Raw genomic sequence first — 21,709 nt, 5'->3', positions numbered from 1 at the left:
TTTTGGTTGTTGACCTTGTGTCTGTCTGTTTGGCAGTAGCGTATGAAATTTGCCTCTGACCAGTTGGGGAAATCTTTTCAAAATCATGGATTAAATGTTGGTCTATAAATACTGTAATGTATTTCCAGCGCTGCTAATTTTCAGATACTTATACAAAGTTTTAGTTTATGATTCCAAATTCAACTAAAACTTAGATTTGCATTTTTTTCATTGTTTTAGCAGTTTGTCAAGAAAAAAAAAGATGCCATTCACTTTATTCAGCTAGATTGTAGCTTTTACATAATCAAATCTCTAAATCAAACGTTTAACTGTTGTAATTATGTAAGTTAATGCAACAGTATGTCAGGCCATAAACCATGTAATTTCTTCAGGGTAATTAAAATACTGTTCAATGAATGTCATTGCCGTGTTAGCACTGCAGTGCCTTTGTAAATAGCTGAGTGAGGTTGGAGTGATAATGTTTGTATATTCCAATCATACATAAAGCGTAAGATGATTTTCTGTAAATGTACAAGTATTTGGTGTTTTACTAGATGTATAGATTTTATTTTTCCCTTCTTGAAGTTTTCCCTGTTTCTTTGGATCTTGAAAATTTGAATTGTGATCAACATTAATTATATCTTTTGTAAAGATATTACAGATTGCGAATCTTGCAAATACCGATTCTGTTTCTAATGAATAGGTGAAGTTATCTTAACTTCTGCATAATATTTTCCACAATTCCCCCCACCCTTCCTTGAAGTTATTGACTCTTATCCTGCTGTGGGTGCCAGCAGGCCTTTATCCAGATGTGAACTTATATGGTGAGTTTTCGCATACTTAAAACCATTAAAATCATAAAATGGGGGAGGTGGTGGCATAGTGGTATTGTCAGTAGACCAGTATTCCAGAGACCCAGGGTAATGCTCCAGGGACCTGGGTCCGAATCCCACCGCAGCAGATGGTGAAATTTGAATTCAATAAAAATCTGGAATTAAAAGTCCAATGATGACCATGAAACCATCATAAAAACCCAACTGGTTCACTAATATCCTTTAGGGAAGAAAACCTGCTGTCCTTACCTGGTCTTGCCTACATGTGACTCCAGATTCACAGCAATGTGGTTGACTCTTTTTTAAAAAAAAAATGCCCTCTGAACAAGGGCAATTAGGGATGGGCAATAAATGCTGGCCTAGCCATCCCATGAACGAATAAAAAACCTCAGATCCTAAATTCATTCAAATCTATGATTAGAAGTGGGAATACCCTGGCTTTACTTTTTTCTTTCCTCCCTGGCCCAAGGTACTAAAGCTGAATTTAGGATCCTAGCTGTTCAGGTTAACTCAGTACAGACCAGGAATTGTACCTGGTGCCCTTTGTTCTATATGGCTTAGTGTAGTTGCTGCCAAATTCACTGAGCCATCTTTCTTGGTATACTTGATATTTTGTTAAATGGAAGCTCTGCATAACTGAGGGAGAGATTCCACCACCCCCAACCCTCACCCCCATACTTGCTGCTTCAACCATGAAACGTGCTCTGAAAATTAGAATTCTTTCATTTGTGTTCTTTTTCCACACACCAATTACTCTGCAAAGGGAAGGGGAAAATCCATTTTGGAAAACTGTCCCCTTAAGAGCTTTGTGCCATTACAATTGACGGTGTTCTTTTCCTGCCTCCAGCACTCCCAACCCCACATCTCCCTGCTGTACACAATGCTGTTTCATTAGCCATCATGATCAAGTGCCCACACACAACAGAAGTTTAATCATGGCCATTTATCATTTATTTCACTGTAGTTTAGCAATGTTTGTGTAATAACTTTAAAATCTTTTCACTTCTTCAGCTAAATATTTGAATTTAGTTTTTTTTTAGCAATTGACATGATTCTACCAATGCCAGCATTTGCTATACCTTAGCACTGGCCCACCAAGGGTTACCTCAATTTAACAATTTATTTTCGGTTATTCTGTTGAAGGTGACAAAACCAGTTTCAAAATCCATAGAGGGCCAGGGATACTTTTTGAGAATGAGTTCCCATTATACCTGTTTATTCTGTTTTCAGTGCCACATAATTTTTGCAAGTACAAACTCTTATGCAAACTCAGAAAAATTAAGCTCATCTGATCATCTATATTAGAGGATATCCAAACTGCATTCCTCCAGGCACAAAGACCTGGGGGTTGGGTCATGGCAGGCACAACTCCAGCTCAGGTAAGGAGCCAAGTGTAAAAAGGGACTATTCCTTTTGAATTTGATTGCTTTATTATTTGTCCTGTATTGAGTATCATTGACAGAGTTGCTTTATATATCTGATAATTTTATCAATAATCGATACATTAAAATCTCACATCTGCAAAAACTTCCTGTGTTAACTTGCCTCCATAAAAGTCTAAGTTCATGTTTATAATAGAAATTGCATTCGTAATCTTATGCTGTAACCATACCCATTTGCCACTAATGGCATTGGAGCATTCAGTTTTGTGCATACTGGCTCCTCAGCCACTATTGTAGAGAATCTCCTATGCTCCAACCAATGTTGTATTTCTCAGATTCCTGAAGTGCTGTAACTTTGTTTCCTACATTACAAGAGTGATTACGCTTAGGCACTACATTGATTGTAAAGCATTTTGGGATATGCTGAGGTTGTAAAAGGCAGTATCTAAATGCAAGTTCATTCTTTTCCTTAACTAGATAATATCAAATAAAAGTCTATCAAAATAGGGATGAAATGTGTGGCTTTAAAATTGGCACCGCGTTAGATCTCCAATTTTCTAACTCTGCTTCATCTGGACTAAATGCAATATTGACTAGAATGCAATGCCATAGAAGATTGACTATATAAAGGTATGTCTGCATCATTTTCATTAAATTCCTATGTAAACTCAATTTTTGTCAATAGTGCAGTTGCTTTTACTTTTTTTTTTAATAAGCTTTAATATTTTAAAAGATGAGGACAGGGTTATGACTCATAAAGGAAATTAAATGACATACATGTGCCCTGGTCATCCTTGCCCTGAAGACTACCCTTGAATTTAACTCTCAGGACAATGTCATAGGAAATTGATAAGTATATATTAGAAGCAGGAAATGGTGCCAAGATCCTGACTTGAGATAACCTTGTAACTTATCTCCAACTTCAATGATTCCAAATTATACAGCATCATACATTACCTACTAATCTGAGAGTTTTTACCTTAATAATTAAGAATAGATGTAGAATACTTTCAAAACCAAGAATATATCAGCTGCATTCTCATTCATTAGATGTCAGTACTAGTCTTCAATAAACTCTAACAGTTAATCACCTCCATTTCCTGAACCCTTGCTAACTATCCTTTAGCAAGTATTCACTACTGGATCTCGATTGTTTTCAAGACTTTGCCTGCAACAGGTGTTAATTGAAAACTATAGTTGAGTAAATTTGTTTTTAGACCCTTTTATTTTAAAGACTTGGGCACACTTCTGGGCATATATGTGCAAAATACTAATTGTCACTTAAGATGTGTTAAGTATTCCTATATTCTTTATTTCTGTTGGCTTAATACTTTTGGTTTATATTTAATCCAGTAATCTTCAATGCCAATGTATCTATTTACCCAACTATTCTTAAAGGAGTTAATTGATGTACCAGATCTTTTTTCAACTTCATATATCCATTACACTGGGGTTGCGGGGAGGAGAGTGAAAGACGTACATGTTATGATTTCTGCCTGGGTAGGGGGAAGGGCGGAGGGCAAGTTAAGATTTCTGCTGCTGCTACTTTCTTGAAACTTGCAAATACTTACCTTTAATTATTCCAAGTCAAATAACATGCTTAATTTACATTTTTAAAGTCAGATCCACATAGCAGTTTGTATTTATGTAGTTCCTTTAACATGGTAAAACATCCCAGGGCACTGCACAGGAGCAGTATCAGAAAAAATTGACTTACACAAAAAGGAGATATTATTACTGGTGACCAAAGGGCTGATTAAAGAGGGTGGATTTAAGCAGATTTGAACAAGAACAGAGGGGTGGAGCAACAGATGTTTGAGTAGGGAATTCAAATTTAGGGCTTATACAACTGAAGGTAGAGCTACCAATGCTGGGTCAATGACAGTGGGGGATGCACAAGAGTCCTAAGTTGGAGGAAAGCAGAGTTCTCTTGGTGCAGGCTGGAGGAAGTTACAAAGATCATGGAGGGATTTGAAAACAGAGATGAGAATTTTAAAATTGAGCTGTTGCCAGACTTAGAGCCATTATAGATCAGTGAGCATTGAGTTGATGAATGACTAGGACCTCATGCGAGTTCAGATACGGTCAGCAAAATTTTGAATGTGATCAAATATATGGAGAGTGGAAGGTAGGCAGCCAGTCAGGGAAGCAATGGAATATTCTAGATAATAAAAGCATGGATAAGGTTTCCAGCAGCAGGTGGCCTGTTTCAGGAGCAGAGACTGGCGATATTACAGAGGTGGAAATAGGCGATCTTTGTGATGCAGCAGATATGGCAGCGGTTCAAGAAGGCAGCTCACCACCCACCTTCTCAAGGGTAATTAAGGATGGGCAATAAATGCTGGCCTAGCCAGTGACACCCACACCCCATGAATGAATATTAAAAATGGATGCTTGAGGTGAGCAGTCTGGTTCAGTTTGAGCAGTGGCCAGGGAGAGGGATGGAATCAGTGGCTACAATACAGTGTTTGTGGTGGACTACAAAGACAATGGCATCAGTAATTGAAGGAAATGCCAGCTCATCTTGAACTCTGGACAAGCAGAGATAAAAACAAAAAACTGCGGATGCTGGAAATCTAAAACAAAATCAGAATTACCTGGAAAAATTCAGCAGGTCTGGCAGCATCAGTGGAGAAGAAAAGAGTTGACGTTTCGAGCCCTCGTGACCCTTCAACAGAACTGAGTGAATATTAGGAGAGGGGTGAATTTTAAGCTGGTTTAAGGTGGGGTGGGGGGAGAGAAGGGGGGGTGTGGTTGTAGGGACAAGCAAGCAGTGATAGAAGCAGATAATCAAAAGATGTCACGGACAGAAGAACAAAGATGTGTTGAAGGTGGTAGTGGTGGCTGGTGAGGGGTGGTGAGTTGGATGGTTGAGAGAAGCGGTAGTGAGCTAGGGCTGAATATCATCAGCATAGATGTGGGACCTGACATGCCTTTGATGTTTCCAAGAGGCAGCACACAGATAAGAAATGGAATGACTTGGAGAATTTGAGAGATAATAATGTGTGGAAAGTCACACTCATGCTATTTTATAATATATAGTAGGGGCCTCTAGTGGCAGCAGAAGAACTTTACCTACAATCAGGTGGATGGTGTCTGCAATGTTATTGTGCAATAAAGAGAATAAAAATTAGCTTAAATTATCCCAGACAGAAATCATGGTGTAACTGGAGTTTCACCGTTAGTTAATATTGTTTATAATATATTACAATGCAGTAAGTTACAAAAATAGGATCATACTGTAAAGTTGTTGTGTTTAAAACAAAAGGAAAATTGGCAGTCCTTTTCTATTTTCAAAACTGCCAGCACCCTCATGTGCTGTTCCACTTCCAGAGCCAGTTAGTTGTCTGAAATGAGACGCCGACAAGTAGGATTTTACCTGAAGCATTGTGCGGTATACGTGTGCTTTTATCAATAATCAATGATTAAAATTATAAATAGATTTGAATAATGAGGGGAGCAAAAACTACAGTACTTTTAAGCAGTAAAATTTCTTGGCAACTATCACAGATTTTCAACTCTAAAGAAAGAAAATTAAGATGATCTACCTTCGGTAATGTGTACCCAGATAATCTACATTAAAAGCATATAATGACAATTTTAAGAGTAATTTTATGATGCCATTGGGAAAAAACTCATCCATGTTTTAAAATATTTTAAAATTGCCTTTTGTAGTGTTCATTTAGCAGCTATTTTAGCTTTTCAATCCCATTCTATTTGCAAAATACATGTACACACAACCCTATGTCAATGTCTATAAACAGGACCTAGAAAATTAACCCTTTTTTTGCATTGCTATTATGGAATTTAAACTTTTTAACAATAAAGATTTCACTTGCATAAGACATTCAAAAGTTAAATCAGTCTCAGTTTTTCATTTTAATAAGCCAGTTCTCAGTTTTGATATTTTGAATCATTACAGCACAGACACAGGCCCTTGGCCAATTTTTATTGTTTTTATCCACAAGCTACCTAGGCTTATCCTATTCTTTTTGCTTGTTCCTCCTACATTTTTAATCATGTTTTTTCAAACAGCTATATAATTGCCTTGGACTCTGCTTCAACATTGGTTTGTAACAAAGAACTGCACATTCTAACTTCTCTCAAAAAGATTCCCCTGACCTCCTTAACAATGCATGACTATTAATGTTATAATGTTTTCTAATTTTGCATGAAATCTGTTGGGTCATTCCCTTAACATTCTCTATTCTCATGAAAATAAAAAACTGCAACTTCTAAGGCCTATTTTGATAATGTGATCCCTCATCCCTGTTTTCAAATCCTTCTGCACCTTTTCCCTTGCTTTTAGATCCTCCCTTTATTGTTGTAACTGAAACAGTATTCCAACTCAAGCTGGCCCATGTGCTTGTAAAAGTGGAAATCTGAAATACACTAAATTTATTTTTTCCCTTCTCAACCCCCAAGAGCCCAAACACTCCTGCCAGGTGAAAGTAATTTACTTGTACTCTTTTCAACTTATTGTACTGTATTTGCTGTTCATCTGTTTCAGATGAAGTTTCATTGTTTGCCATTGTGAGATCTGAACTCTTGATCTTGGGGTTACAAGCCCAGTACTATAACCACTTGACTATTTAGGCCAAGCTGTTCATGATGCAGTCTTTTCTACATTGGGGAAATCAAATGCAGATTGGCTGACTGCCTTGTGAAACATCTCCGTTCACTTACCAATTCCTTACTACCCAAGAAGCTTCCTTTTAACCCTACACGTTTCTTTCAGCCCTCTAAATATCAACATACTCATGAAGCTGCATTCCCCTTAATTCTAGGTGCCATGTTATCAAATGCTTTTGAAAATCCATAAGAAACCATCTCCTATATTTCCTTCATCTGCTTGTGTTTTTTTTTTCAAATAATTCTGTACAGTTTGTCAAGCATGCCTTTCAGATTCTGAATGGCTTGTGTTTCTCCAAGTACTTTTGTATTTTCATCCTGCATTACTCAAGTAACTTAAAGAATAATTGCTATAATGGTACAGCTGATCCTGGTATGCTCCTTTGAAGATGGGTGTCACATTTGCCACTCATTAATTATTTGACAATTTTTTTCTAAGAACTTTGGAAAAAAAATTGTAGCCTGAGACAAAAGTTATAATTGTATAAGGAAAAATGAGGTGATAAATGCTACTTATATTACTACAATTTCTGTCTGTAAATGATTATTTTTATAGAGCTTTCATATTTACCCAGATGTAGGAAAATAATTTAGGAAATATCTGCATGTAAAATGGGGGAATTAGAATAACAAACATTTTTAATGACTCTCGATAATGCACTCTTCAGCAAGACATATTCCAACTGGAAAGACAGTGAAAAGTGCGAAAATATTCTAGATCAAAGTGCAACATTTTACATCTGGTTACACACAAGAATGAAGGCTACTCACATTTCTAGAGCTTGTAGGAAAATACATTTTAATGTAAACCTCAAAATAGTTATCACCTTTTACATACATTTTAAATTGATAGCATCTCAAAGTTTACATTAGTTGTGTTTCAATTAAGATAAATTGAAATAATCTACACAGATATTGTTTTATACAAATATCTTTTCAATACAGAATCAAAATACTGAAGAAGGCTGATATCAAGTTGTCTGTGAAATCCAGGTTAAAGATCACATAACCGGTAAACATGTTATAAAAGGTTTGTGTGTGCACAGTTACGTGCAACTTTTGTAACAGAATGTTGCTGCCTATAGTTGCTATGTGCTCAGCAAAATATACTCCTTTTAAACTGGATCATTGACTATTATAAAGTGATGTGAGACACAAGCAAAGAAACATATTTTTATAAAATCATGTACATCACTTCAAGAAACACTACTAAGTGAGTCTGACCAAGATGAGAAATATTTATCTGCAACTCAAGTCAAGCACTCAGACATCTTACAATGGTGATTGTCATGTACAAACTAAACCTCGCCATGATGGTGGTATACCTGTATGAAGTGGCCACATTTAACCTTTTATAATATATTTACAGTATATCTGTATTTAGTCATATAATATCAAAAATATGTACAAAACTAATCAATTAAAATGATTATTTATATTGCTGCAGGCTGACGTCCAGTTGATCATTTGTTGGTTCACTGGTCTTACAACATAACAGGAAGCTAAAGAAGGAGACAAAAAATGGATATTTTAAGTCTGGTTTTCAGCAAATAGCCCTTATTAACAGCACCATTTCCCACATCTGCTGGATTCTTAGAATTTCACCAGTGGTTAGAATTGCTGCTCCAGTAAACAAGTGCTTCATGAAAACCTCACATTTTAGTCTCTTGCAAATCACCCCCTGAAAAACAGACTGTCATGCTAGTGATTTTCATCTTCACTTGAGTAAATATGTAGTGCATAAGTAACCTTTGCATTTGAAAACGAGTTTCAGTAGATAAGGGATTGATTGTGTTCGAAGTAGTGAAATCACATAGTGACAAAAGTTAATTTCAGGCACATTTTGTTGAACTTCCTGTTTCTAGGAAAGAAGAAACAAATATTGTTTACCATGACCAGTTTGGTTCGCATCAGACTGTGCAGCTGTGCAAAACAGGAAGTGGACTCTGTTCAATAGGGCAGATAACATGAGAAAAACCATCCCATTTTAGTCTAGTAATACATTTTAGTAAAATGTACATAATTTTTAATAGAATATCCGATAAAACATTCAACGCATGAAATTTAGTTTGAAAAGACCAAGCAAAGAAGAAAAAGTGTTGGTGTCCCTAGGGAGCAGTAGTACATGAGTGGATCAACTAGCAGTTAGGAAGGCATTAGGGCTGCCGGCTTCAAGTAAATAAATATTTCCACTAGGCAGCCCCAATGACTGAGTCCTAGGTTCACCACTGTGAGGGTCATGCAATTAACCTCAATGTACCCATGGATTAATCAAGATTCCAACTTTTGATCAATACATAATGACTTTTTTTTGCAAAAATATACTTTATTCATAAATCTTCAAAAACATTTTGAACCATTTCAATATCACAATTACAAAAATACAATCAGGTTCAACTTTTACAACATGAATCACAAGGTGTATCAGTACAAACAATGAATATTACAATCATTGGCAGACATTCATTTCAAGCTGTATAGCCTGAGGGGCTCTTTACAGTTCCCAGCCCCTCAGTGTACTATGGCAGAAAGGTCTTAGGCAGCGACCCTTCCCCATTGTGCCTTTGTGGCAGCTGCCCCAAGCTTAACTGTGTCCCTCAGCATGTAGTCCTGGACCTTGGAATGTGCCAGTCTGCAACACTCGGTCGGGGACAACTCTTGCGCTGGAAAATCAACAAGTTTCGGGCAGACCAAAGAGCGTCTTTCACCGAATTGATGATCCTCCAGCTGCAGTTGATGTTTGTCTCGGTGTGTGTCCCTGGGAACAGCCCGTAGAGCACAGAGTCCTCTGTCACAGAACTGCTCGGGATGAACCTCGACAGAAACCACTGCATCTCTCTCCAGACCTTCTTCGCAAAGACACAATCTACAAGGAGGTGAACAACGGTCTCTTCCCCACCACAGCCACCTCGAGGGCAATGTGCAGAGGGGGTGAGACTCCTGGCATGTAGGAAGGATCTTACAGGGAGGGCCTTTCTCACCACCAGCCAAGCTACGTCTTGGTGCTTGTTGGAAAGTTCTGGCGATGACTTTGTCAGTCTGCTCAGGGAACCATCACACAGGATCCACCCTCTCCTTTTCCCTCAGGGCCTTCAAGACGTTATGTGCCGACCACTGCATGATGGACTTGTGGTCAAAGGTGTTTCTCTGCATAAATTTTCCCACAAGGGACAGGTGGTACTGCACGGTCCAACTACTTGGAGCGTTCCGCGGCAGCGTGGCCAGACCCATCCTTCGTAACACTGGGGACAGGTAGAACCTCAGCATGTAGTGACACTTGGTGTTTGCATACTGAGGGTCTACGCACAGCTTGATGCAGCCACACACAAAGGTGGCCATCAGTATGAGGGTGATGTTGGGCACGCTTTTTCCCCCTTTATCTAGAGGCTTGTACATCGTGATCCATTTTCGACCTCCAGATAAAGCGGAAGATGGCTCGGGTGATCGCCACCACACAGGAGTGTGGAATGGGCCAGACCTGCGCCACGTACAGCAACAGCGAGAGTGCCTCACACCTGATGACCAGGTTCTTACCCGCATGCCCAGTTTCCTTTTCACCATAGACACTCGCTCTTTCCAGTTTCTAATGCGTGCCCTGGTCCCTCCAAACCATATCCCCAGCACTTTCAGGCTGTCAGCCCTGACAGTGAAGGGGACAAAGGATCGGTCAGCCCAGTTCCCAAAGAACATGGCCTCGCTCTTCCCACGACTTACCTTGGCTCCCGAGGCCAGTTCGAACTGGTCGCAGATGTAGATAAATCTGTGCAACGACAGCGGATCCGAGCAGAAAATGGCGACATCATCCATGTACAGGGAGGCTTTGACCTGAGTGCCTCCGCTGCCTGGGATCGTCACTCCTCTTAGGCCCGGATCCTTCCTGATGGACTCAGCAAAGGGTTCTATGCAACACACAAAAAGAATAGGCGAGAGAGGGCAGCCCTGCCTGACTCCAGATTTAATAGGAAAGCTATCTGATTCCCACCCATTGATAGAGACTGCACTACTGATGTTAGTGTAGAGCAGTTGGATCCAATTGCGAATTCCCTCCCCAAACCCCATTTTGGAGAGCACATCCACCATATAGGTGTGCGATATTCTGTCAAAGGCCTTCTCCTGATCCAGGCTGATGAGGCAGGTATCCACACCCCTGTCCTGTAAATAGGCAATCGTATCCCTGAGCAGCGCGAGGCTGTCAGAGATCTTCCTGCCCGGCACAGTGCAGGTCTGGTCAGGGTGAATCACCAATTCCAGAGCGGATTTGACCCGATTGGCGATGACCTTGGACAGAATCTTATAGTCCTCATTCAACAGTGAAATGGGTCGCCAATTTCTAATTTCCTCCCTTTCCCCCTTGTGCTTGTAGATGAGGGTGATAATGCCTTTCCTCATGGATTCTGACATACTGCCGGCCAGGAGCATACTCTCGTACACTTCTAGCAGGTCCGGGCCGATCCAGTCTCTGAGCCGAATACAACTCCGCCGGCAAGCCATCGCTTCTGGGAGTTTTACTCTTCTCGAAGGACTCAAGGGCCTCAGTCAGTTCGTCAGGAGTTAGCGCTTTGTCCAGACTCTCCCGTGTACTGTCGTCTAAGACCTCCATGATAGAGGACAGGAAGGACTGGGAGGCCGTGCTGTCTGTGGGCTTCACGTCATACAATCCGGCATAAAAGGATTTGCTGATCCTCAAAATGTCGGACTGTGATGACTTTACTGAGCCATCTTCTTCCTTCAGGCTGCTGATCACAGAGCTCTCTCTGTGTACCTTTTGGAAGAAGAAACGTGAGCATGTCTCATCCTGCTCCACGGAGCGGACTCTGGAACAGATGATGATCTTGGAGGCCTCCGAGGCAAAGAGCGAGGCTTGCTGTCTCTTCACCTCTTGGAGTTCCTCCTTGACATCGACCCCCATCGACTGCAGCCGGAGCAGATTCTGCATGTTTTTCTGGAGTCGAGACATTTCCCTCTGTTCCTTTCTAGCTTTCTGGGTGCCTTTGAGGATGAAAAACCTCTTGATGTTTCCCTTGATCGCTTCCCACCAGTGTGTCAGTGACTCAAAGTGGGGTTTCATGGTTCTCCAACCTTTGTAATCCCTCTTGAGCTCCTCAATGTTCTCTGGGGTTAGCAGTTTCACGTTTAGCTTCCATGCCCCCCTGCCAACCCTCTGGTCTTCCTCTAAGTGACAGTCAGCCAGTAGGAGGCAGTGGTCAGAGAAGAACACCGGCTTGACATCGGTGGATCTGACTGCGAATGCACGGGACACAAACAGGAAATCTATCCTGGAACAGACGGACCAGTCAGGCCGCGACCAGGTGTATCTACGCTGCACACTGTCTGCAGGGTTGCTGAAGACGTCATGCAGCTTGGCATCCTTTACTGTTTCCATCAGGGATCTGGACGTAGCGTCCAATCTGCTGTTGGCCCTGCCGAATCGTCCAGCCACATCGATGATGCAGTTGAAGTCACCGCCCAGAATGACCGGCCTGGAGGTTGCCAGCAGCAGTGGGAGCTGCTGAAAAACCTCCAGCCGCTCAGCCCCTTGTGATGGGGCGTACACGTTATTAACCGGAGTGGAACATTCTTGTACATTACGTCTGCTACAAGGAGGCGCCCGCCCACCACCTCCTTAACGTGGGAGACGGTGAAGTTGCCTCCCCGCAGCAGACTACCCAAGCTGGAGGAACGAGAGTCGTTTCCTCCCGACCAGATCGATGGCCCATGGGACCACCATGGTGACCGTTGCCTGTAGGAGCTGAGGTGCGGTATCGCACACTCCTGCAGAAACAACAGGTCAGCTTTGACCTTGGCAAGGTAATCCAAGGTCGCAACACATCGCGTAGTAAATTTAATGCTACGCACATTTATGGATACAATCTTTACACCCATTTAAAAGCAGTTAGTCGCTTACCAAACCTGTTGTCTCTGAGAGACCCAGGCCTTTGGACTGCTCCTTCATGCCCGTAGTGTGCTCAAATTGCTTCACTTTGGATGGGCTGAGGAAGGCGTCCTGAACCTCCCCATTGGTGGTGTTCTGTTCGGGTGGCATCTGGGGGTCTGTGCAGAGAGTGGGGTTTGAAATGTCCTCTGTTGGAGAAGCTTCTCCAATCCTCTCCCCCTCTGGGGCGTTGCTGCTCCCGGCTTCCCGGAGCTGGGGTGCGCTGAGCGCCTCACTGTTCCCAGATTCCTGGGGTTGTGGTACACTGGCCTCTTTGGGTTGTCGGCAAAGTTGGGGTGCGCTGGCCTCCTCACTGTCTCCAATGTTCTGGAGCTCGGGTGTCTCATCTTCCAACTCCCTAGCATTTTGCCGCTTCTTCTGTTGGCGCCGCCCTGGCCACTCGTCCGAAGAGCTGCTGCTCTTGTTGTCCGTGTCGGATAGGAGACGCCTCTTGACTCTTGTCTAGGAAGTGGCTTGGTTTCTTTTTAGCCCCTTCTTCCTTTTGGCTCTCTTCACCAGCTGCCACTCCCCCTGCTGCTTTCCCACTGCTGCCTCCTCCTCCTCCTCCGTTGATTCGCTCTGTTGAGGAGTGGGAGGTTCAGGGGGCCGTGCTGTTGGTTGGCTGTATGTTGCCCCAATCTTTTCCTCCACCTTGTCTCTCTCTGTGTCCTCCTTTGTCCCGTTGTTCTCCCTGGGGACCTTGGTAGTTGGAGTGACACGAGGCATTTCTTCTGCTTCCCCCTCGTTGGCTTTGGCTGCCTGTGCATAAGTACGGCAACGTTTGGGGCAGGTCTTGTAGAGGTGACTTGCCTCACCACACAGGTTGCAGCACTTAGCCTGTTTACAGTCTTTTGTCTGGTGCCCTTCCTGTTTGCAGTTCTTGCAGAGGATGGCGCTGCAGTTGGCCGCCACATGACCAGACTTGCCGCATGAGCGACAAAGTTTGGGTTGCCCAGCGTAGACAAGGTAGCCACGGCTTCTCCCGGTAGCGAATCTGGAAGGGGGGTGGAAGACAGCTCCCTTACCGTCGGTCTTGAGTGTTACATTAACCTAGTGTTTACATGTCCAGATACCCAAATCATCTCTAACCACGGTGCAGCTCCCAACCTTATCGAAGTACCTGGTAAGGAAGGTGAGCACGTCAGCGACAGGGACGTAGGGGTTGTACAGATACACCATCGCAACCCATTCTCGTTGCAACGGCAGAGCAAAGAGCGGCTCCGCCGTCAGGATCTTCACTTCTGGCAGGTCTTTCTTTTCCTCAAACACCTTCAGGAGTTTGACGCAAGCTGCCACTTGCTTGAAAGTCACATCAAAAAATCCAGCGCTGGGGAAATCCTGTAGGCAGTAGATCTCCACAGCCTTGAAACCACACAGCTTGAATAGGATCCTCTTGGTGAAGAAGGTCCTATCCATTCCTGTTCCTTGCTCGCTGCCCTTCACCATGACTCGGATGGTGTTAGGTACCCCATGGTAAGGAGTTCGACTGGTTATAGCCATTGCTCTTTCCCTGGCAGAAACGCGATGAAGGTCTCTCTCCTGCCAGGTAAGTACATAATGACCCCTATTGGAAAGTGCATGTATCTGCACTTCAGGTGAAATGTCAGACAGCCCAGGTGGAATTGTACAAGAGCAATAAGGAATTTTCTTGGTCCTGCTGTCTTTCTAATGATTAGAATTGATGTTTTTAATATTATTTAAAGCTTTCTGCAGCAGTTCAAGAGGGCAGCTCACCACCACATTCTCAAGGACAATTAACCAGTGACGCCCACATCCCGTAAATGAGATGGGTATAAAAAGTGATCATGCTGAGATTGCAGTCTGCAACACAGCTATATGGTAAAGGTGTATTAGGAATACAGTTAATTTAACACTTTTTATTTCATGGGATGTAGATGTCGCTGGCTAAACCAGCATTTGTTGTCCATCCCTAATTGCCCTTGAGAAGGTGGCGGTGAATACTCCAGTGCAGTTACAAAGGGAGTTCTAGGATTTTGATCCAGCGGATAGTGAAGGAACGATGATATAGTTCCAAGGCAGGATGGTGCATGGTAGGAGAGAATTTGCAGGTGTTCCCGTGCATCTGCTGCCATTGTCTCTCAGGGTGGCGGAGATCGCAATTTTGGAAGATGGTGTCAATGGGGCTGAGTTGCTGTATGTCCTGTTTGTAGTACACACTGTTGCACTGTGCATCAGTGGTGGAGGGAGTGATTGTTTAAGTTGGTAGATGGGGTGCTGGTCAAGTGGGCTGCTTTGTCTTTGCTGCTGTCAAGCTTCTTGAGTGTTGTTGCAGTCACATTCATCCAGGCAAGTGGAGAGTATTCCATCACGCTCCTCTTTGTGCCTTGTAGATGGTAGACTTCTACCATTTGGGGAGTCAGGAGATGAATTATTTGCCTCAGAATTCCCAATCTCTGACTTCCTTTTATGGACACAGTATTTATATGGCTGGTCCGGTTGAGTTTCTGGTTAATGGTAACCCCCAGGATGATGATAGTGGGGAATTCAGCAATGGTAATGCCATTGAGAGATGGTTAGATTCTCTCTCAATTCTAAAAAAAAAAATTAATTATTAATGGTAAACACCTAAAAATTGTAAATTTTATAGAAAATAATGATTTCATTCTTTTCATTAATCAACCCATTGATCCTATGACATCAGTCACCTGTTTCAGCAGCTTTATATATTAAAAAATTATAATTTGGTACCTGTACGTCTTGCAAAAAGCTGATAATGGAGCGACAAAGTTCCCATAACTAAATAACTCTCTCATTCTGCATCAATTTAGCTAAAATCAGTCAAATTATTATCTATAAAATATACAGAAAACAAATTTATAGATTTGTATCAGAATTAACCCATTTACTATTGGAATTTACATTAAGAAATTTAGTTACATACTGTATAAATACTTTAGATAACTTTTACAATGAGAGTTTTTCATTGCTGTCTAAGGAATAAATATTGCTCCTGCAAAACAGATATGATGCACTGAAGTGTCTACCGTTTCAGAAATAATGCAAAAAAATCTTGGTGGAATGTATGAGTCAGCTTACTGATACCGTGAAGCTGATTTCCTCTGTTACACTACCTCTAAAGCTTGGTGAAATCCCAACCTGAAAGCCAAGCAAGGCCACATAGCTAATTTGCATCTGCAGGTATACAAAAATTCTACAGTGAGTGAAGCAACTGGGACATGGAGCATGTCTGTCCTTCGAAAGATCCGTCAACAATCTTGAGGCAAGTAGCTCATGACATGTTTGCTCTCACTTGCAGCCCTATGTAAAGACTGCAAACTACTCTTAAAAATATTTAGCTCATTCTTCTTGGTAATTAAATCTGATCTATACTAAAACAAATGGCTGAAAAAGCTAATGTGCAAGAATCCTCAAGAAAACTAGCTTAAATTTTGGCAGTAGAGTGATACAACTTATTTTTCTATTGAAGAAGTGTTATAGCCCTATTTAGCAGGCTGCAAATAGGATAGGGTATATTTTCCATCTGTTGGCTTGGTCCCAAATTGGCATTGAAAGATCAGGCAGGGGAATCCTTCTTTTGCAGGCCCACCACTTGATTCACAAAGCATACAATCTTTCAATCAGCCTAAGGTTCTCTTACACAAAATGTGCAAGAGCTTAACTTAAATATTATAATCAATTAGTGTTAATAAAGCACAGCTGATTTGGATCATGACATGCATTTTGTTTATGTGATGGAGTTCTTAAAGGGCTAGATGCTATACTTTCATTTTTCCAAAGCCATTTTACAGGAAGACAGCAGCCACACACATTACCCACTCCTGACTCAGTAGGCAGTGACAAAAAGAGGACTCTTTTGAAGCTCTGTAATTGGAATGAGCACACTTTAATATGGCTCTATTGGAGGGTGGGTCTGGTGACAGCCCTCGTAATTCAGGCTCCAATAGCAACAGCAGTTAAAAAGTTTGTAGTTATGGCTTAGGGTCGAGCTGCCTGTACCAGCCCCTGCCTCTTGGCACTCCCTTGCTGTCCTTAGTGGACTGTGCTGAAGGTCTGAGATGTTTACTTTGAAAAAAATATTATGTTCCTGCTCTACTTCTGCCACCATAAATCTACAATGTTGAGGATCTTTAGATGGTTCTTTCTAATTGCTACAAAGATGGGGAGTACATTGTATTCTAAATATTTTAAACTCACAGTTTTGTAGGATTAATTTATTTGGAGCCACCGTTTACCATTTTCTAACTATATGGTTGGGTGGACAGCCACCACAACTAACATTTATATTGCATATTTAAGTAGAAAAACATGTCAAAGGTGGAGTTAGAGATGACTGAAGACATTGTCAAAGATACAGGTTTTAAAAAGATTTTTGAAGAGGTATGATGATGAAAAGACTGCAGCTGTGCCACCTTCTGTGGACTAGAAGGATTAGGAACATACAGTGACTAGAGTTGGAAGAAGTTATAGTGGATATGAGGCTAGTTCATCTTCGAGATCAGAGAATAATCTGCCTAACCTTTGTTGTCCAGCATCTGAGTTGTGTCAAGGTCCAAATTTAAGCCTGCCTGATAGTCATGGTTTTGAATTTTAACATAATTAGTAATAAAATGAGCTCATTTATTTGTTAATATTCAGCTTTCCTCCTCAAATAGCAAAGTTTACATTTGGAGATCATTCTAAAATTTGTTTGTGCTGACCTTCCACTTACCACAACAAAAACGAAAATACCTGGAAAAACTCAGCAGGTCTGACAGCATCTGCGGAGATGAATACAGCTAACGTTTTGAGTCCGTATGACTCTTCATCAGAACTAAGGAAATAGAGAAATGAGGCAAAATATAACCTGGTAGAGCGGGGTGGGACAGGTAGAGCTGGATAGGGGGCCAGTGATAGGTAGAGGCAAAGAAGAGATTGCCAAAGATATCATAGACAAAAGGACAAAGGGGTGTTGATGGCTAAGGAATGTGCAAATGGGGACATTAAGGGTAGCAAGTAGGACAAGCTAGTGGCAGATGGCCCTAGTGGGGGTGGGGGGAAGGGATCGAAATGGGCTAAAAGGTGGAGATAAAATAATAGATCGAAATAAATTCAAAAATAGGTGGGAAAATAAAAATATATTTTTTTTAAATGATAAATTATTGGAAAAAGGGGGATCGGAAAGGGGCTGGAGGTGGAGGAGAAAGTTCATGATCTGAAATTGTTGAACTCAATATTAAGTCCGGAAGGCTGTAAAGTGCCTAGCTGGAAGATGAGGTGCTGTTCCTCCAGTTTGCGTTGAGCTTCACTGGAACATTGCAGCAGGCCAAGGACAGACATGTGGGCATGAGAGCAGGGTGGTGTGTTGAAATGGCAAGCGACAGGGAGGTCTGGGTCATGCTTGTGGACAGACCAAAGGTGTTCCGCAAAGTGGTCACCTAGTCTGCGTTTGGTCTCTCCAATGTAGAGAAAACCGCATTAGGGGCAGCGAATGCGGTAGACTAAATTGAGGGAAGTGCAAATGAAGTGCTGCTTCACTTGAAAGGAGTGTTTGGGCCCCTGGACAGTGAGGAGGGGGGAAGTAAAGGGGCAGGTGTTGCACCTTCTGCAGTTGCATGGGAAGGTGCCGTGGGAGGGGGTTGAGGTGTAGGGAATGATGGAGGAATGGACCAGGGTGGTCTGAGGGCTCTCCACTTCTTCCTCGAACAGAGGCCCAAACAATCCCCATCCACTACTACTCTCCTCCGTTTGGCTGAACTTGTTCTCTCACCGAACAATTTCTCCTTAAACTCATCTCACTTCCTCCAAATAAAAGGTGTGGCAATGAGTACCTGCATGGGCCCCAGTTATGCCTGTCTCATTATGGGGTATGTGGAACATTCCTTGTTTCAATCCTACACAGGCCCTCTCCCACAACTCTCTCCCCTGTACATCGATGACCGCTTCAGTGCCACTTCATGCTCTAGTCTGGCTCTGGAAAAATTTAATAATTTTGCTTCCGGTTTCCAACCCTCCATCATTTTCACATGGTCCACCACTGATACTTCCCTTCCCTTCTTTGACCTCTCAGTCTCAATTTCTGGTGATAGACTGTCCCATTCTCTCAGTTCCTTCGCCTCTGTCGCATCTGTTCTGATGATGCCACATTCTAAAACAGTTCCTTTGACATGTCTTCCTTCTTCCTTAACCGAGGTTTTCCACCCACGGTGGTTGACAGGGCCCTCAACCGTGTCCAACCCATCTCCCAAACATCCACCCTCGCACCTTCCTCTCCTTCCCAGAACCATGCTAGGGTCCCCCTTGTCCTCACTTATCACCCCACCAGCCTCCGCGTTCAAAGGATCATCCTCCACCAACTCCAGCATGATGCCACCAAACACATCTTCCCTTCATCCCCTGGCAGCTTTCCTCAGGAATCGTTCCCTCTGGGGCAACCTGGTCCACTCCTCCATCGCCCCTCAACCCTACACCTCAACCCCTTCCCATGCAACCGCAGAAGGTGCAACACCTGCCCCTTTTACTTCCCCTCTCCTCACTGTCCAAGGGCCCAAACACTCCTTTCAAGTGAAGCAGCACTTCACTTGCACTTCCCTCAATTTAGTCTACTGCATTCGCTGCTCCCAATGCGGTCTCCTCTACATTGGAGAGACCAAACTCAGACTGGGTGACCGCTTTGCGGAACACCTTTGGTCTGTCCGCAAGCATGACCTCCCTGTTGCCATTTCAACACACCACCCTGCTCTCATGCCCACATGTCTGTCCTTGGCCTGCTGCAAAGTTCCAGTGAAGCTCAATGCAAACTGGAGGAACAGCACCTCATCTTCCAACTAGGCACTTTACAGTCTTCCGGACTTAATATTGAGTTCAACAATTTCAGATCATGAACTCTCTCCTCCATCTCCAACCCCTTTCCGATCCCCCTTTTTCCAATGATTTATAATTTTTAAAAATATATATTATTTTCCCACCTATTTTAAAATTTATTTTGATCTATTGTTTTATCTCCACCTTTTAGCCCATTTCGATCCCTCACCCCCACTAGGGCCATCTGCTTGTCCTGCTTGCTACCCTTAATGTCCCCATTAGCACGTTCCTTAGATAATATCACCACTGTCAACACCCCTTTGTCCATGACATCTTTGGCAATATCTTCTTTGCCTCTACCTATCACTGGCCCCCTATCCAGCTCTAGCTGTCCCAGCCCCCTCTACCAGCTTATACTTCACCTCATTTCTCTATTTCCTTAGTTCTGATGGAGTCATACGGACTAGAAACGTCAACTCTATTCCTCTCCGCAGATGCTGTCAGGCCTGAGTTTTTCTAGGTATTTTCGTTTTTGTTTCAGATTTCCAGCATCCGCAGTATTTTGCTTTTTTCTTCTTGCCACAACCCTGTTCTACACACATCCTTTCAGTATCAAATATATCTAATTTCAGAGGCCACTCCTTAACGGGAGTGAGGTGGCATTTACTACCATTCTCCTTTCTAGTTCATCCTTCCCTTGGGCTGATGAGTCTTCCTCTGCTGGATTACAGACAGCAACATCTCAGCTGAAGAGTGTTTAACTTTGTGGGTTCAGCGTCCTGAAGGAACAACACTTCATATGTTGAAGTGAACACTTTGTTACCAACACAAAATGGCAGCCCTGCTGGCCCTTAAAGTTGCTATTACAGCACTGGATTTTCTTCCTACCAGTTGTCCCACTGAAACAGATACCCCTTAAAGGACACGGATAGATAGATATGAATAGATAATAAATGTACTATGAGGAGAATTGGACCAGTTTTCGGTAGTTGCAGTTCTGACTGGCAGTTTTGGTGCCATTTCTTGGGGAGAATCAAGCCATGGATATCAACAGGAATCTGTTGATTGGAAGCAAGAGCTTGTGTCCGTATGAAAAGAGGAATAACAGATGATGCAGATGTCATGTTCAAGTCAGCTTTTACAGTAAATAATATTCTGGTTAAAAAAAGTCTTTGTATAATCTTTACCAACATTTTTGTCCTATGTGGTGGATGTTTGGACAAAAACAAGAATTTTGTGTCTGCAAGAAAAAGATTTTAAGGAGAAAGGACTTTTAAGTTTAATGCAACAGTATTAAGCGAAATGTTAAGAAGTATGAAATAAAACTAGAAAATTAACCTGTCTCTTCTTGTGTGGATGGTGACTGACTTGTTGTGTATTTCTGGTTTCATTTCAAAGTTTGGATTCCTTTTGATTGGATGAGAAAGAAATGAAGGAAAGAAAGAAAAGAAAGTCACATTTACTTTCCGTTCTGTGAAATAGACACTGCCACTGTCAGCTTTGTTAGTACGTCTTTAAGATTATAGTACAGACACACGAGTTAATCTCGCAGTTTGATACACAATCTGCCATTTATTTTTCTTCTAGCTTTTTTTAAGACCAAAATCCAGTAGGATTTTTTTTCCATTTCTGGCCACTTTTGTGATATGTTCATCTGATTTTTTTTCCACTCTGACCAGAAACCTGAGGTAGGAGGCACAGCACCCCTCTGCCTAACCTATGTTGTTAATGACATCCTAACAGGAACAAAAAAATCAATATTCACACTCACATTCTGACCTTCACAGTTCAGTCTCACAAAATGATGCCATAAATCTCAAAGCAGCTTTTATGCTACAATCTACTCCAGAGTTTTTTTAAAAACTTGAATTAAACACCAAAACAAATTAATTATCTAATAATTTGAATTAAATGAATAGACTGCATACATTGCAATTGCGAGAGATGAGATGGCACTTGGAACCCAACCTCTCAAATGTGCGGCTATCAAAACGTCAAGTAGACAGAGGGTAAACATGCTCTAAAATTAAAGCACAGATATAATATTTGTTTGGCACTTCAGCCAGGCAGACCGAGAAGGATCTGGCTTGCCTACTCAGAATTGGCTGGTCTAATGACAGCCTTCTTACTTGCACTGATACTAAATATCACTGCATGAAAAGAGCACTGATTACCCTCCTCTCTGAAAC

The 21,709-nt window shown here is 42.1% G+C and overlaps 1 protein-coding gene across 5 annotated transcripts in view; it reads right to left on the bottom strand.

Moving 5' to 3' along the window:
- Positions 1–7,608: 7,608 nt before the first annotated feature.
- The window catches only part of sdccag8 (SHH signaling and ciliogenesis regulator sdccag8), a 414,295-nt gene continuing 400,194 nt past the window's right edge, over positions 7,609–21,709 (bottom strand). For 3 of the 5 annotated variants that reach the window (XM_041209153.1, XM_041209171.1, XM_041209181.1), the window contains one exon: positions 7,609–8,328. In XM_041209153.1, coding sequence (XP_041065087.1) covers positions 8,311–8,328 — 18 coding nt within the window. In that variant the 3' untranslated portion in view covers positions 7,609–8,310. Of the gene's footprint in view, positions 8,329–20,858; positions 20,928–21,709 lie in introns of all 5 variants that reach the window. The other 2 variants (XR_005945612.1, XR_005945613.1) reach the window with 1 other exon arrangement.

Source organism: Carcharodon carcharias, chromosome 2 (assembly GCF_017639515.1).
Source record: "Carcharodon carcharias isolate sCarCar2 chromosome 2, sCarCar2.pri, whole genome shotgun sequence".
Taxonomy (NCBI): domain Eukaryota; kingdom Metazoa; phylum Chordata; class Chondrichthyes; order Lamniformes; family Lamnidae; genus Carcharodon; species Carcharodon carcharias.
The sequence above is the reverse complement of the archived record's forward strand: the minus strand, read 5'-3'. Positions and strand labels throughout refer to the sequence as shown.